This window comes from Labeo rohita, chromosome 18 (genome assembly GCF_022985175.1).
Source record: "Labeo rohita strain BAU-BD-2019 chromosome 18, IGBB_LRoh.1.0, whole genome shotgun sequence".
Taxonomy (NCBI): domain Eukaryota; kingdom Metazoa; phylum Chordata; class Actinopteri; order Cypriniformes; family Cyprinidae; genus Labeo; species Labeo rohita.
In genome coordinates this window covers 2,792,560-2,809,370 of record NC_066886.1, presented here as the reverse complement: position 1 = coordinate 2,809,370, position 16,811 = coordinate 2,792,560, and the positions used below count along the sequence as shown (strand labels likewise).

General features: G+C 35.3%; 2 protein-coding genes across 4 annotated transcripts; both read right to left on the bottom strand.

Annotated features, from left to right (window-relative positions):
- Positions 1-57: 57 nt before the first annotated feature.
- On the bottom strand, positions 58-6,938 carry LOC127180944 (P2Y purinoceptor 2-like). Of its 2 annotated transcripts, none has more exons than XM_051135349.1 (2): positions 6,856-6,938; positions 58-3,457 (listed from the first exon to the last, which is right to left on the bottom strand). In XM_051135349.1, exon 2 carries the CDS (start codon positions 3,443-3,445, stop codon positions 2,462-2,464), a length of 984 nt encoding a protein of 327 aa, XP_050991306.1. In that variant the 5' UTR covers positions 3,446-3,457; positions 6,856-6,938; the 3' UTR covers positions 58-2,461. The 2 variants fall into 2 exon arrangements, with proteins under 2 accessions (XP_050991306.1, XP_050991308.1); XM_051135351.1 differs by having other exon boundaries at positions 6,852-6,919.
- A 1,423-nt stretch (positions 6,939-8,361) lies between these two features.
- LOC127180943 (P2Y purinoceptor 2-like) lies at positions 8,362-15,794 on the bottom strand. 2 transcript variants are annotated; one of them, XM_051135347.1, is made up of 2 exons: positions 15,675-15,794; positions 8,362-11,989 (listed from the first exon to the last, which is right to left on the bottom strand). In XM_051135347.1, the coding sequence occupies exon 2, from the start codon at positions 11,975-11,977 to the stop codon at positions 10,967-10,969; it is 1,011 nt and encodes a 336-aa protein (XP_050991304.1). In that variant the 5' UTR covers positions 11,978-11,989; positions 15,675-15,794; the 3' UTR covers positions 8,362-10,966. The 2 variants fall into 2 exon arrangements, with proteins under 2 accessions (XP_050991304.1, XP_050991305.1); XM_051135348.1 differs by lacking the exon at positions 15,675-15,794 and adding an exon at positions 13,908-13,968.
- Positions 15,795-16,811: the final 1,017 nt, after the last annotated feature.

Below are 16,811 nucleotides of genomic sequence, written 5' to 3'. Positions count from 1 at the left end.
GGGGGAACTCAGCTCTGTATTGTTGCTTTTGTTGTTGCTTTTATTTATTATCATTCTAAATAATGTTTTTTTTTTTTTTTCTTGATATTTATACTCTTGAAATAAAGAACTTTACTGCAGCATTTGAGATGTGGAACTTCATTTTTACATCTCTTCATCTTTATAGACTGATGTTAAATGCATTAGCACTGGTGATGTATGGAATATTTATCAAGTTGTATATTTGTGGTGATTTTTCTGGTAACATACCATTTCAAAGCTTGGGGTTGGTAAGTTGTTATATATAAATATAAATATATACACACACACACATATATATATATATATATATATTGATAAAGTCTCCTAATCAACAAGTTTGCATTAATTTAATTAAAAATACAGTAAAAAAACAAAACAAAAAAACAACAGTAATATTGTAAAATATCATTTACATTTAAAAGAACTGTTTCAATAAAATACAGTGGTGTAGCCTAAAATATGCTTGTGCTTTTCTTAAGCATTAGCAATGGCTAAATGTATTTCCCCTTAAAAAAAAAAAGGTGACAATTCACACTTTAAAAATCCACAGAAAACAGTGAAGACATAACATTTTCAGTATACTAACACACTATTATGATTTCACATGTTATTGGACGGATTATATGAAATAACCTGATGATTACCAGGAAATTGTTACAGTAACATCAACAAAAGGGCTTTTCACACTTTAAATAGTTAATCACACCGTGGTAACACTAGACTTTAAACATGCTAAATTTAGACGGATAAACGTATAATTACGAGTTTGACGACTTGGAAGCAGGATTGCCAGGTCTGTGAAACAAAACTAGCCCAATTTCGTCCCCACTGTCAGGGTTGCCAGGTTTTCACAACAAAACCCGTCCAATTGCTACTCAAAACCTGCACAAAAATAGCCCAATCACGTTTTGAGCGGGGTCCCTCTGGAAAAATCACGTTTCGGGGAGAAAAATACACGTTTTTGGGGTCGCTTCAACCCGCGGCAACAGTGTTAAAGTAGCCCAATTTCACAGTAAAACCACAGACTTGGCAACCCTGCTTGGAAGAACGTCACGTATTGTCATCTCGGAATTACGGTAATTACGACGTAGCACGAAGGCAGCTATATTTATGTCGTTTATATCAGCTATATATTATATAGGTGATGATTAACCAGTCTGTTCACTTCAATTGACATGTTTTTTGTCACCATTTCACAGGTGAGACGAGCAATCAGGCGTCTGTTGCTAAACAGCTAGCCGGGTAAAAGCAGTGTTAACCTCATTTCTAAATTAGCTGCATGTGCAAAACATTCCTGTAACAACGATAACCCTGGGTTAAGTGCCGTGTGAAAAGCCCTATTTTCCATAAATATGTAAACAGAATTTCTAAACCGCCTAAATGTCTGGGTTTTGGCATTGTTTTCTTATTTATGTGCTCTGTGCAGTCCTCATACATTATATGTACATATTTTCAGAATCTGCAAAATGTTAATTATTTTATCAAAGTAAGAGGGATCATACAAAATGCATGTTATTGTTTATTTAGTACTGACCTGAATAAGATATTTCACATTAAATATGTTTACATATAGTCTACAAGAGAAAATAATAGTTGACCCGGTTCAAAAGTCTACATCCCCTTGATTATTAATACTGTGTTGTTACCTGAATAAACCACCACTGTTTTTTTTTTTTTTTTTTGTTTAGCGGTAGTTCATGAATCCCTTGTTTGTCCTGTAGTTAAACTGCCTGCTGTTCTTCAGAAAAATCCTTTTGGTTTTCCAGCATTTTTGTGTATTTGAACCCTTTCCAAAAATGACTATGATTTTGAGATCCATCTTTTCACACTGAGAACCACTGAGGGACTCATATGCATCTATTACAGAAGGTTCAAAGAAAAAACGATACATTAAGAGCCGGGGGGTGAAAACTTTTGGAATTTGAAGATCAGGGTAACTGTAACTTATTTTATCTTCAGGGAAACATGTAGATATCTTCTGTAGCCTCTAAAGGGCGGTAGTAAATGAAAAAATATTATATTTAGGCAAAATAAGAAAAATGTTCACATCTCCATTCTGTTCAAATATTTTCATCCCCCGGCTCTTAATCCATGTTTTATTTCTTTTGGAGCATCAGTGAGCATTTGAACCGTCTGTAATAGTTGCATATGAGTCCGTCAGTGTGAAAAGATGGATCTCAAAATCATACATTGTTGTAAAGGGTTAAAATACACAAATATGCTGAAAAACCAAAGAATTTGTGGGACCTGAAGAAATGCTACGATTGATCGATTATGTGCAATTTTTGCACGCTATTTGTCAAACTCCTTTTTAGTCATTGCATTCAGCAAGTACGAAAACACAGTCAAAACCAGACATCTGAGGCAATTTAGACATGTCTAGGAGGAAATAAGGTCATATGTTCATTCTATGAAGTAATAAAGACAAAAAAAAATGTCTTTACTGCAATGTTGAGAGGGATTTGTCAGTTTTTATGCTTAATTTCTTTTTGAAGCTGTTTCTGAAGCTCTGTCCTGCCATGAAGTAGAGGATGGGGTCGATGCAGCTGTTGAGACTGACCAGAGGTCGTGTGACCTTGTAGATGTTGTTGGAGATTCGAATTATGTCGCAGTCGTGTTTGTCCACGTAACGGAGGGTATAGTATATAGTGCGGTTCACATGGAAAGGCAAGAAGCACAGCATGAAAGTCAGAAGCACAATAATGATCATCTTCACCGACTTCTGTTTGGAGCGCTGTGACATTGGTTCTCTGACAACGCCGGGATCAAGAAGTTTCTTCACCATCAGGCCGTTGCAGACCAGCACCAGCCCAAACGGTAGGACAAAAAGCAAAAACATCATCACCGAGGTGTAGACCAGAAAGTCATCGAAGAGCTCCTTGATGGTGGTGTCATGACAGACCAAATCTTTACCATTATGTCTCATCCTGGCAAAATAAAGAATCGGAGCCTGCAAGGTGAGAACGATCACCCATATTCCCACAGAAATCAAACAAGCGCGGCGGCCGTTCATCCAGTACAAAGAGCGCATCGGGTGGCAGATGCCTAAAAACCGATGCAGACTGATGCAGCTGAGGAAGAGGATGCTTCCGTAGAGGTTTGTGTAGAAGAGAAAACGAATCAGCTTGCACATCAGCTCACCGAACGGCCAGTCGTTCTTATCGGCGTAGTAGTAGATGAGGAACGGCAGGGTGAGGATGTAAAGCGTGTCACAGACATTGAGGTTGATCATGTAGATGGTGCTGGGCTTCCAGTGTTTGGTTTGAAACAGGATGAAATACATGGCCGTGATGTTCAACGCCAGACCGAACACAAGCACTAGACTGTAACTAACCGGGAGGAGAATGTACTTGAATTCTTCTTTTAAAGTACAACGGTAGACTTGACTGTCATTAGTTATTTCGGTATTGTTCAGAGTTGCCATTCTGATCCAGATCTGTCAGAGAAAAAGACAATCAAATGATTTTAAATTTACAAAGTGATATTGATGCACTTTCCATTTTTATGGAAGCCCGTTTCTGCCACTGAATAAAAAATGGTAATTGCGACTTTTTATCTCACAGTTGCAAGTTTACATCTCGCAGTTCTGACTTTTTCTCTCAGAATTGCGTGATATAAACTCACAATTTTTACTTTTTTCTCACAACTGAGATATGAACTCACAGTTGCAAGTTTAAGTAAGAGATATAAACTCACAATTTTAAGAAATAGTCGCAATTCTTCCCAAAATTCTGACTTCAACTTACAATAAACTCAAAATTCTGTAATTTTTTTCTCAGAATTGGGTTTGTCTTGCAATTTTGACTTTTTTTCTCAGAATTGTGAGTTTATATCTTGCAATTCTGACTTTATAAAACAATTGCAAGTTATTAAGTCAGAATTGCAAGATATAAATTTTCATTTGCAAGGAGAAAAAATTGAGAATTGTGACTATATCTTGCAATTCTGACTTTATAACTCGAAATTGCGAGTTTATATCATGCAATTCTGAGAAAAAAGTCACAACTGCGAGTTTATATCTTGCAACTATCACTTCATTTCTTAGGATTGTAAGTTTATATCTCGCAGTTCTGACTTTAGAACTTGCAATCACAAGTTTATATCTCAATTCTGAGAAAAAAAGTCAGAATTGCAAGTTTGTATCATGCAATTATGAGAAAAAAGTCCGAATTGTGAGAAGTCGCAATAACATTTTTAGTTTTTTACAACATTTGCAACATAAGCTTTTGTTCAGTAGTGAATTGGTTAGGAGAATATATCAGGATTAATGTCATAATAATATCATGTGACATTGTTCATGTCATATTTCACCCTGAAAACAAAAATTAAAAAATAATTAAATCTGTTCTTAGGATCATTCAAGGGATAATTCATCAAAATGAAAATTCTGTCAGCCCAATTACTATTCAGAACTAGCCCAGTTTAGTCAGGGTTGCCATGTTTTCACAACAAAACATGTCCAGAAGTCGCCCGATCACGTCCCTCTGAAAAAATCGCTTTCCGGAGAGTAAAATACATGTTTTTTGGCGGGATTCCCCTGGTAAAACTAGTATTCCAAGGGCTAAATATTACGTTATTGAGGTCGCTTCTACCCGTGGGCATGAAAAACAAACCACGGCAACAGTGTTAAAGTAGCCTAATTTCACAGGGAAACAGCGGACTTGGCAATAAAAATTAAATGAAGTTCTAAACGTAGGTTCGGGAGGAGCCTAATCATTCAGTCCTGTCAATCATCATTACAAGCCTATATAAGCAGCTCTCATTGCACCGTCCCAGCCTCCGTTCTTCCGGCATCCCTCCACCTCCCCTTCTCCTCCATTGTTTCTGTTATTCTCCCTCTAGGTAATATCGCATTGGGGGGGTCCGAACTCTGCGCTCAAGCCGAGCCTCGGGTTCGAGCCTCCGTTAAGGACAACAAGCCAAGTTTGTTTACCATTGCCCATTGTGACTGGATGGGCAGGCGAACTCGTGAATGAGATATAAACTCACAATTCTGTCAGTTTTTTCTCAGCATTGAGAGTTTATACCTTGCAATTGTGACACTTTTTCTCAGAATTGTAAGTTTATATTTCACAATTCTGACTTTAAAACACGCAATTGCGAGTTACTAAGTCAGAATTGAGAGATATAAACTTCCCCCCTCAAAATTGGACCTTATAACTCACAATTGTGAGTTTACATCTCACAATTCTGAGAAAAAAGTCACAAGTGCAAGTTTATATCTTGCAACTGACTTAATTTCTCAGGATTGTAAGTTTATATCAAGCAGTTCTGACTTTATAACTTGCAATTGCAAGTTTATATCTCAGTTCTGAGACAAAAGTCAGAATTGCAGGTTTGTATCATTGTCAGAATTGTGAGAAGTCGCAACAACATTTTTTAGTTTTTTAATCAGTTGCTGAAACGGGCTTCCATACATTTTACATGCACAATGCAACTTATCTTTGGAACATATGCTCTGTGTTAACAAATCAGTATTAGAAATAAAATATAAAATGGTAAAAGTATGCTTTTTTATGTTAGAAAGTGAAAATAATGGCTAAGATGCCATGCAACATAAGCTTTTGTTCAGTAGTGAATTGGTTAGGAAAATATATCAGGATTAATGTCATATAATCATGTGACATTGTTTGTGTCATATTTCACCCTAAAAACAAAAGAAAACTAAATTGAAGAAATAATTAAATCTGTTCTTAGGATTATTCAAGGGATTGTTCACTCAAAAATGAAAATTCTGTCATCATCTATATCTTGGATGGTCTGAGGGGAATACATTTTCAAAAAAATGTTCATGTTTGTTTGAATTCCAAGCAAGCAAGCAAATAAAAACATAAACATATATTCATAATCTGTTTACATAACACTATTCCAAGCATTTCATTGCTTCCCAAGCCTGGTATTGACTTACATACAGTATATGATAGATCTATGATAGAATCTATCTTAAATGGAGCAAGTGCTTATTGTGGTGTGTGTCTGGGCTTCTACAGTATACATACACCATACATGTATTTCTCTAAGAGGTGGTAAATATCCACAAACTGCACACACCCATATTGATACGGTCATGCTTACGACAGCCTACAAATATTCCTGGAACATTGTTCTTAACAGAGCGTTGAAGTAATTTCAAATGGTTTCTTCTAAACTCAGGGGACAAACAAATGAGCTTATAAAGAAGCATTTTTTGTGCTAATCACACAGCTTAACAGCACTCTCGTTTATGCCAGAAAAAACACATCACATCGATCAATGAAGCAAATCAACCACAAAGTGTCTTAAAAACCTCCTGAGAATTTCCCAAGAACTTCCTCAGATTATGTTTCAATAATGGCTAATTTCACAAAAAGCCTCCAGGCACTTTCCACACACTAGCCTTAATAAAATAATAATAATAATAATAATAATAGTGGTTTATTCTTTGTATTTTGCATAATTCAATACAACATTTTTCTTTATAAATGATATTATCAAATACTGACATAACCAAAACCTGATTATGTTCCCCAGCTAATTTGAGAAATTTTTTAGGAACCCTAAAGCAAGGAAATTTGTCTATAAAATGAGTCACATGATCAATATCATCATATTAATAAATAAACTAACACTGTTAGTTTATAATTCCCTATATACCTTTTAAAATAAAAAAAAAATAGAAGTAAACATAAAGTACCCTTTTAAAGTAAAGTACAAATTGATAGTTTTAGTTTTATGTACAAATTTGAAAAATAATCACAGTGAAGTCCAATAAACATGGCACATTTTTGTAAGTTACACATTCAGTAGATAAACATGATGGTGGACATGCCAAAAAATTGTAATTCACATACTTACATGTGTCTTCGATAGATTTTTTTCAGGAATGTCCCCTCACGTTCTTCATACCTGCAGAGTCCTGCTCTTCCTCTGCCTGTTCATGCTGCATTTCTTCATTGTGGGCAGGACGTCTTATGTCAACACGTCTCAAGCCTGCTCTCATTGGTCAGGACATCAGTAAGAGGCATGTCACTCACTCAGAATGCTGAGAGAACTTTTTTCCACTAGAGGTAAACAGGTTTCCAAAAAAAACATTCTTATGCCTGTCTTCCATTGTTTGTGTAAAATTACACCATTTGTTGAGCTATTGGTTTGACTGCAAGACTAATGAAATTAAAACATCACAGAATATACTGCCAGCTATTTTAATGAACAACATGTAAACAAAATGCATTATGAATGGTCTGATTGGCAACCCATATCTATCGAAGTTTGATGATAGACTCTTCCCTTTTCACAGACTCTGATGACGTGTTTCGCATCACAAATCTTTTTAAGCAAAATTTTTTATATATTCATTTTTTTTTTTTAAATTGTCATGAAAACATTCTTTTTGAAGTAAGTAGTTTACCATTGGGTCTACGACAGAGTCACTGTGTAAGTTAACGTTAAACATTTTGCTTAATTACATTTAATCATATATAATGGACTCATATGATGCCCCGATTTTGAACTTCCAAAATGCAGTTTAAATTCAGCTGTAAACAATCCAAAGAAGAAGGGTCTTATCTAGCAAAACGATTAGTTATTTTCATTAAAAAAAAATACAATTTAAATACCTTTTAATCTCAAACACTCATCTTCCCTTTCTCTCCCTGAACTCCGTGTTTTCTGACTCAAGACAGTTAGGGTATGTCGAAAAACTCCAATCGTATTTTCAACTTCAAAAATCATCTCAAAATCATCCTAGATCGCTGCAGAAGTACCGACCCAGTCTTTGCAAAGTGAACATGCAAAAAAGATCAAACACCTTTAACAAAAAAGGTAAAACAGCGATATAAGACGATTTTGAAGTTAAGGGAGAACATGAGATAGGAGTTTTTCCACATACACTAACTGTCATGAACCAGAACAAAAACCAGTTCAGGCAGAGCAAGACAAGACACATTTGACATTAAAATGTATATTAATCGTATTATTTTGATGAAAATAACCAAATATTTCGCTAGATAAGATCCTTCTTCCTCGGCTGAGATTGTTTACAACTGCATTTGGGATCGTTTGAAGCTGCATTTAAACTACGTTTTGGAAGTTCAAAATCAGGGCACCATATCAGTCCATTATATGGAGAAAAATGCTGAAATGTTTCCCTCAAAAAACATAATTTCTTTGCAGCTGAAGAAAGAAAGATATAAACATCTTGGATGACAAGGGGTGAGTACATTATCTGTCAATTTTTGTTCTGGAAGTGGACTTCTCCTTTAAAGAAAAAAAAAATTATGACTAACTTAAGACTGTCTGACTTAAGAATGTGCTAGTAATACAAGCAATGCAGTCACATATGTTACAGAAATGTTCTGTCCCTTTATTTCTGAGAGTGGAGGATAGAAAATGACATTGTGATTACAAGTGATTGCACCTTAAAACATAAGTCTGTTTCCAAGAAAACATGTTTTGTTTGAAACATTTTGGTTAAAGACAGAAAAATAATTCAAGAAACACCTAAAATTTCATAATAAATTGCCCTTTTTTGACAAGTTAGTGCAAACCAGGAACACAACAAAAATGTTAACATCTGCTTAATCTAAAGCAGCAAATTTATTTAATCTTCACCCTTTTACAACTATCTAATATGATTTCCGCCTTTAAAAAGTGCTAGTTTAACAAACAATACTGCTATTGAATGTTCAGAAAGACAGTAATTGACCTCACCATAGAAGACACTTCACATTTTGGTACATGTGATTTAAATTAAAATTGTATTGTGTGATGTAGCAATGTCATCGTGGGTTCAGTGGTTCATATACAGTCAAACCAAGATTTATTCAGACACCTTCAGCATTTTTTACATTATGACAGTGTATTTGCTATAGTTTAGAAAATGCTAATAAAATAAGACATGAACACAGAGATAAACTGTGTCAGAACAAATTCTTGAGAATGTCAGATAACTTTGATAGAAAGGTATGTAATGGATTACAGTCAACCAAAAAATTCAGACAGCTGTTAGTATCACAATATTTACACAACTATCAATACTTTGTTGACCAATTACCAAGCAATGTATAATATTGTTTAGTCTGTGGTGTAAAAGGGTCGCATTAGCAAAGAAAAAAAACAGGTCAAAGTGTCTGAATAATTTTTGGTCCCAAATTTTTTATCAATTTTACTGGTAAACCACAGTTTACTTTATTTTGCTATCCCCACTTACATAAATGAATGGTAGTGTCCTGCACCCACTAGTAAAAAAAAAAAATAAAAAATGATATCTGGTGTCTGAATAATTTTGGGTTTGACTGTTTACATAAAATAGTTACTTATATAATATGATATTTTACATTTATTCATTTATTCATTTTAAGCACAAACATAATTTGTTCCATTTATGTTTAAAACAAGAAAAATTTCAAGACACATTCTCTAAAACACGTCTTATTATTTGAGTGCTTAATACGGTTACGTTCACACACAGTTAGGTTATTTACAGGAGTGGCCGCATTCTATAACCAGATTTGGAAATCGTCTTTAAAGCTGAAGTGGCCTATAGAACTTAAAAATACTTTCCTATCACAGCTTAATAAACAGAGACAACTACAAGTAAGCCCACTCATATGTTAATTTTCTCGAAAACTAAAAACCGCATGTACAACATGAATTCTACAAAGCATGATTGACTTTATGTGCAGCCTAAATCTCATTGCATCCTAAATCCCAATTCGTTTATGACATTTTTGACAAAGTATACATTTTGATTGTAACAAATACATGGATATCACTGAAATGAATGTAAAATCACATACCCCATAAATAGTTTAAACACTTTAGCCATCTTAAATGAATTATGTTCAACCTCTCTTTTACCATCAGTAAAATTGTAGATTATTCTACTGACATATATTAGTTTTCGCTGAAGTGTTATTTATATAGTATTAATTAATATTTTGAATTATCTTTTATTTAAAATTGTCAGTTTTTCTTTTAGTTTAAGTCATTTTATAATGTGTTTAAATATCTCTATTTAGCTTTTTTTTTACGTTTTTATTTCAGGTCTAGTTTTAGAAATGTTAGTATTTCAAATGTAACATTTAGTTGCCAAGGCAACATTTTTAATAATCCATTTAAATTTAAAGTTTTGCATCTCATATTTTTCCAGCTTTATTTCAGTTAATGATTTTTGTAGTTTTAGTTTCAACTTTAGTTTTGATTAGCAAAAATCTGCTTAAACTAAAGCAGCATATTTATTTAATCTTCACCCTTTTACAACTATCTAATATGATTTCCGCCTTTAAAAAGTGCTAGTTTAACATACAATACTGCTATTGAATGTTAAGAAAGACTGAAGCTTTTTTTATTTCAGTTCTAGTTTTAGAATTGTTAGTATTTCAAACGTAACATTTAGTTGCCAAGCCAACATTTTTAAGTTCCATTTTTCAGTCCCTGATCTCATCAAAGGCATGTAAAGACATCTCAATCTGATTTCATGCCCTGGAACAACATCCTGGAACTAAACCAAGTTCTAGTTAACGAAATGCCGTTGTGTTGATCCTAACCGTCCTGACACACCTTTTCAAAAACACTTAATTAGCCTATATTCCCACGAATCTTAAGGAACAGTGTCACTTTGCAAGGTTCCTAAACAGAAGCAAGAAACGAGAGTTTAGTACCTTCACCACCATTATACAGCATGAATAGAACGTAGCACGTTCTCTGGTCACAGAGCAGATATATATATCGATATTGTCCTTCACATTCTATAAAACATCCTTTGGAAGGGTCACAAGGTCCTACTATTAATACAACACCAAACGGCTCCTTATTAGGAGCTCTTTTGAGAGTTTTTGAGCTTAGACTCTCCAAATGGACTGTTAATTTCATCAACATTGATCACATTCATCACGGATCGTTTCCCTGAGTGAGGCCCTCCTTTGCTTGTAACTTTGTAAGAGATTTTTGTTTCCACTCAAGCACATTATAAAGAGGCTGACGGTGATTTCCTATTTTCAGATTTCGTTTTATTTTTCTTGTTCCTCATGCTTCTTCTGAAGCTCTGTCCTGCCATGAAGTAGAGGATGGGGTCTATGCAGCTGTTAGCGCTGGCCAGAGGTCGTGTAACCTTGTAGGCCATGCTGGCAGTCTCCAGCATCGAGCAGCTCACATGTTTGTCCAGGTAACGGAAGGTGTAGTATATACTACGGTTCACGTGGAAGGGCAGAAAGCACAACATGAAAGTCAGAAGCACGATAATGATCATCTTCACCGACTTCTGCTTAAAGCGTTGTGACATTGGACCTCCACCAACAACACTGGGTTCCTGAAGTTTCTTCACCATCAGGCCGTTGCAGACCAGCACCACCCCAAAAGGCAGGACAAAAAGCAAAAGCATCACCACCGAGCTGTAAACAGTGAAGTCATTGAAGAGTTCCTTGCTTGTGGTGTCATAGCAAACCGCTGATTGCGGTGTCACGCCACCATTATTGTTCATCCTGGAGAAATAAAGAATCGGTGCCTGTAAGATGAGAATGATCATCCATATTCCCACAGAAATCAAACGAGCGCGGCGGCCGTTCATCCAGGACAAAGAGCGCACCGGGTGACAGACGCCTAAAAACCGGTGCAGGCTGATGCAGCTGAGGAAGAGGATGCTTCCGTAGAGGTTTGTGTAGAAGAGAAAACGAATCAGCTTGCACATCAGCTCACCGAACGGCCAGTCGTTCTTATCGGCGTAGTAGTAGATGAGGAACGGCAGGGTGAGGATGTAAAGCGTGTCACAGACATTGAGGTTGATCATGTAGATGGTGCTGGGCTTCCAGTGTTTGGTTCGGAACAAGATGACGTACATGGCTGTGATGTTCAGCGCCAGACCGAACACAAACACCAGAGTGTAACTCACCGGGAGGAGAATGTACTTGAAGTTCTCGTCTATCTTACAGTGATAAGGATCGCTGACGTTGGTTGTGGTTGTGTTGTTAAAAATTGCCATTCTGATCCAGATCTGTCAGAGGAAAAGACAATTAAATCAATTATATTCAGAAATGACATTCAGGACTGACAGGACAAAATATATAATTTATATATTAATGGTGTCAAAATTAGTGCGTTAAAGGGGTCATCGGATGCCCATTTTCCACAAGTTGATATGATTCTTTAGGGTCTTAATGAAAAGTCTATAATATACATCTCATTCTGGTCGAGGCTGCTTTAAATGCAAATGAGCTCTGCTTGCCCCGCCCCTTTCTTCTCTCTGTGGATAGACGCGCCTGTTTACATTAGCCGCATTTAGCCGCGTTTAACTGCTACTTGCTAATTAGCACTTTATTAGGAAAGGCCATTGCAAAGATTTATAAAAAACCCTTATACTCACTTCTGCTGTAGGTGAAGCTGGATCATGAATGATTTGCGCAAACATAGACGAATATATGTAGATCGGGAGGCGCATTTCCTTCACAAACAAACGTAATCTACTGCATCTTCAGCGGCTCATATGTCGGGAGTAAATGATGAGGACTATGTTCATTATTACATCCAGCAACACAACACCTCAATCGCTCAATCGGAGATATTCTTGTCTAACTTACATCCCTGCTCCGACATTGAAACTATGGAGGTCGGACTGTTACAGCTGATCTGAGGTAAAACGCTCATGTCAATCAACTATCGTGGGAGCGGCCTCTGTGGGTGTGACAGCACAACAACAGGCATTTGAGAATGGCTCGATTTGAAAAAGGGGATATTATTTTTACAGATTAATTAAAAACCACTGCATGGATTTTTATCATTATAGGGTAGTTTTGTACATGCAACACACATTAATGTTCAAACAACATGTAAAAGTGAACTTAGCAACCGATGACCCCTTTAGCGACTAAAGCTGCCTTAAAACTGTGCATGTAAGTGCTTATTATTTAAGAGTCACATTTAAAGCAGTGTCAGATCCGCTTCATGTTCAGCAGCAGCAGCCTTTAAAGTAACAGCAGCCAAAATATTCTAATAACCAGCTGCTGTGATGTCTGTTAATCCAAGAACAAAATTAAAAAATAGGAAATCAATAACTTCTGTAGTTTTAAGCTTTATCTTTTATTTAATTTAGATTTTAGTGTTTGATAACTTTATTAAATTTGGCTATATTTTCTTGCTGAAGGGCACAGGTAGCTATATGACAGTTATTATAATGGGTTTATGTGAAGATTGTTTTAATGTTACATTTATTAGACTTGTAATTTAGCTCTCAGTTATAATGTTGAATGGCTATAGTCAATGGTTCAATATTAAAAAAATTTCATAGAGACATCAGCTGGTATCAGTGATACTTGCCTTCAGTCATAAAAAAAGATGTCATTAAACAAATAAACAAAATATCCTTCCTTTAATGTTGTTTCTACATTAATTTGAAGATTCAATGTGAAATTATTGCAATACAAATGTATAATTAAAAATTGTAATGTTAGGTGGGATTAATTTCAGAAAAATGTGCGATTAATCCGTTTGTTTGTTTTTTTTAAATCAGTTGACACCACTATTATATAATATATATATAAAACTTGACTAGCTGTCAAACAAACAATATTTATTTGGTTAAAATGCATGCATTAGCTAGCATATCCGCATGCAAGTGTTTCTTGAACTTGAATTGTTTCCAGCCGTTTTTCAAACCTCAATACAGAAAATGAGCTTTTAAAGTAGTATTAAATGGTTGTTGTTGTCATCACACACCCTTTATAGTGCTTTTATTAATGACACAAACCAGCACATATTGATCAGTGCACTGGATAAAGCCACAGAGTAGCTGGAAACTCACTATAAATTTCCTCAGAACTTCGTCCAATGTTTGTTATAGATCATATCTGCATCTCATGACATTTGATGACTTAAATTTTGAACAAAGCTGTTGTGCAAGATTAAAAGTAACTCACGCAGATCCTTTCGATGTTTTCTTCAGCAGTTTAACCAATAGTTGTGCCTCCTCTCAGTTTGCATACCTACACAGACCTGCTTTACCTCTGCCTGTTTATTCTACATATATTCACTGTGGGTGTGCTTACATGCCTCAGCCTGCTCTCACAGGCCACGGTATCAGCCAATAATATTGTCAGTCATTCTGGAAGCCTCACACAGCATGACTGCATTGAGGGAGGTTTATAACAGTTCAAAGGAATACTTCACCCAAAAATTAAGACATAGAGGAGTTTGTTTGTTCATCAGAATAAATTTGGAGAAATGTAGCATTGCACTTGCACACCAATGGATCCTCTGCTGTGAATGGGTGCCATCAGAATGAGAGTCCAAACAACTGATAAAAACATCACAACAATCCAAAATTAATCTACACCACTCCAGCCCATCAATTAACGTCTTGTGAAGTGAAAAGCTCCATGTTTGTAAGAAACAAATACATTATTAAGGTGTTTTTAACTTCAAAACTTTGCTTCCATAAACCAGTGAAAAGTCCATTTTATGTTGTCTCTCACATCAAAATCCACCCACATATTTGTTAGAGCTGTTTTGGACTGTTTTATCTTGTAAACAATGCTTGATCTGTGCATATTTCTCTCCTGATTCAGACAAGATGACTTGACAAGATGACTGGTGAAAGCAGTATTACAAATTATGGACTTTGAAGGTAAAATGTCTTAGTGATGGATTTGTTTCTTTTAAACATGCAGCTTTTGGGTTCACAAGATGTTAACTGATGGACTGGAGTGGTGCAGATTACTTTTTACTTTTGGATTACTTTTGGATTATTGTGATGTTTTTATCAGCTGTTTGGACTCTCATTCTGACGGCACCCATTCACTGCAGAGGATCCATTGGTGAGCAAGTGATGTAATGCTACATTTCTCCAAATATGTTCTAAAGACATAAACTCATCTACATCTTGGATCTTTAATTCATAAAGTTGTTGTTAAAGTTGTTATTGCCATATTTCCTGTAACCGAGTTCCTAAGGGTTGTGCCTACCTAGTCATTCAACCACAGACCTTTTTATTAGTTTAAGCCAATGTTGATTTATATAAGTCAATATTGATTTAGATGATGACACAAACTCATATACATCTTGCCCCAAGAGTGAGTACAATTTTAGCAGATATTAATTTTTGGGTGATCTGTTTCTTATAGGTTACAGCTGAAATCTGTTTATCAAGATTATGTTTCAGTAATCGTTTTCAAATCAATAATACTGAAAAACACCATGCTTTGCATTATAACGTGTTTCAGAATAGCGCCCTTGGCGAGAACCCTGCAGAATCTGGCAAAGGAGAAAGGCGTATGCTAATTATCAATAATTAACGTCCTGGCCAACAGCACAGTGAAAAGAATTCACACAGCCCAAAGGAAACTGGAAATAAATTAGTTCAGGGAATATACAGTATGTTCTAATATATATATATATATATATATATGTCCATTTTCTTTGAAAAAACATTCTTAGAATTGTGCTCTTGATCGTTCTATTTTAAATTATACTTTTTATATGTTTTATGTTATGTTTATGTTCTTCAAATGCATGTTATTTAAAGTAGTTGGGCTGACTTCATATATAACTTATGTTAACACATTAAGTCTATTGCTTGGTTTCCTGACAAACCATTATACAGTCCAAATACAACTGAAAAAACTTAATAAATATCAAAAAACTAGAAAAAAAAAAAAAAAAAAAAAAAAGTAAAGCTTTGCACTGACCTGTTCCTCTGTTCCTCTCCTTTTTAATTTATCTGAGACTTCACAGTTTCAATACAAAGACTAAACAAGCTTCATCAGATTTGCTTGAGGTCCGTCATGTTTCCTCTGCGACTCTGTTAATGTGAAGGAAACAAAGGACGTCAAGGTGTACGATTGCTGTCTTACTTGCCTCACAATACTGTATTAATTATTTACCCTTAGTAAGAAGAGTTATGAACTTGAGCTAAACTTTATGTGGTCAGTCGAATGTTTGTGCACACTTGACTGAATATATGTTCCTCCTAATCTTCAAAACCTCTTTTATAAATATTTTTTAAAATAACATTTTAATAGAAACATTGGAACAGACTGTGAGGAAGATCAGTTGACAAGTGTCTTCTATAAATGCTTCAAAGGCATCCCAGGACACACCTCGTGAAGTTGGTTGATCTCCAAAGTAAGCAGAGCTTAAATCTAGACAAAGAAGAAGCTTAAATATAAGAGAGATTTCATTTGTGTCACATGTTTTGATCATTATATAAGGTGTTATTTTAGAGTTTTCATCACGTAGACATTTGGGAAACAGCATAATAATAACTGAGTAGTAGTTTTGACTGCCCTTTGAAAGCATATTTTCTCCTTCACTACTGTCTTCCCTTGTGACAACTAGCCCCGGCGTATTAAGAGAGATTTACATAGTGGAAAAGTAAAAAATAAATAAATAAAATAAAATAAAATCACTGCCTGTTAGAAATTAATAGGAGGCTCATCATGGAATCTATTTTATGAGATTCTTAGTACTGATTATTGCTATGCATAATTGTGTAACATCCAGTGAATTTTATAGGATTCACATGATCTATAGTGCAAATGCCGTTCCTCCTTGTTAGACACAAGTTTTACGACCTTTATGACACCAAGTCAAGAATTCCAAGAAAAAATCAAATTCTTGGAAGGTGTTGCCTCACGTTCAGCCCTGCAGATAGTGGTTTTATATGTTGGCACTACAGATGTGTTAGACATTCCAGACATTGCCTAATTATTTTATGCATTTAATATCTATTTTTACCGAATTCTACGGTCGATAATTAATTTTAGAACTCTGTCAGAACTAAATCAAAATGTGTTTTGTTTTCATTCTCTAAATAAAGAATCACT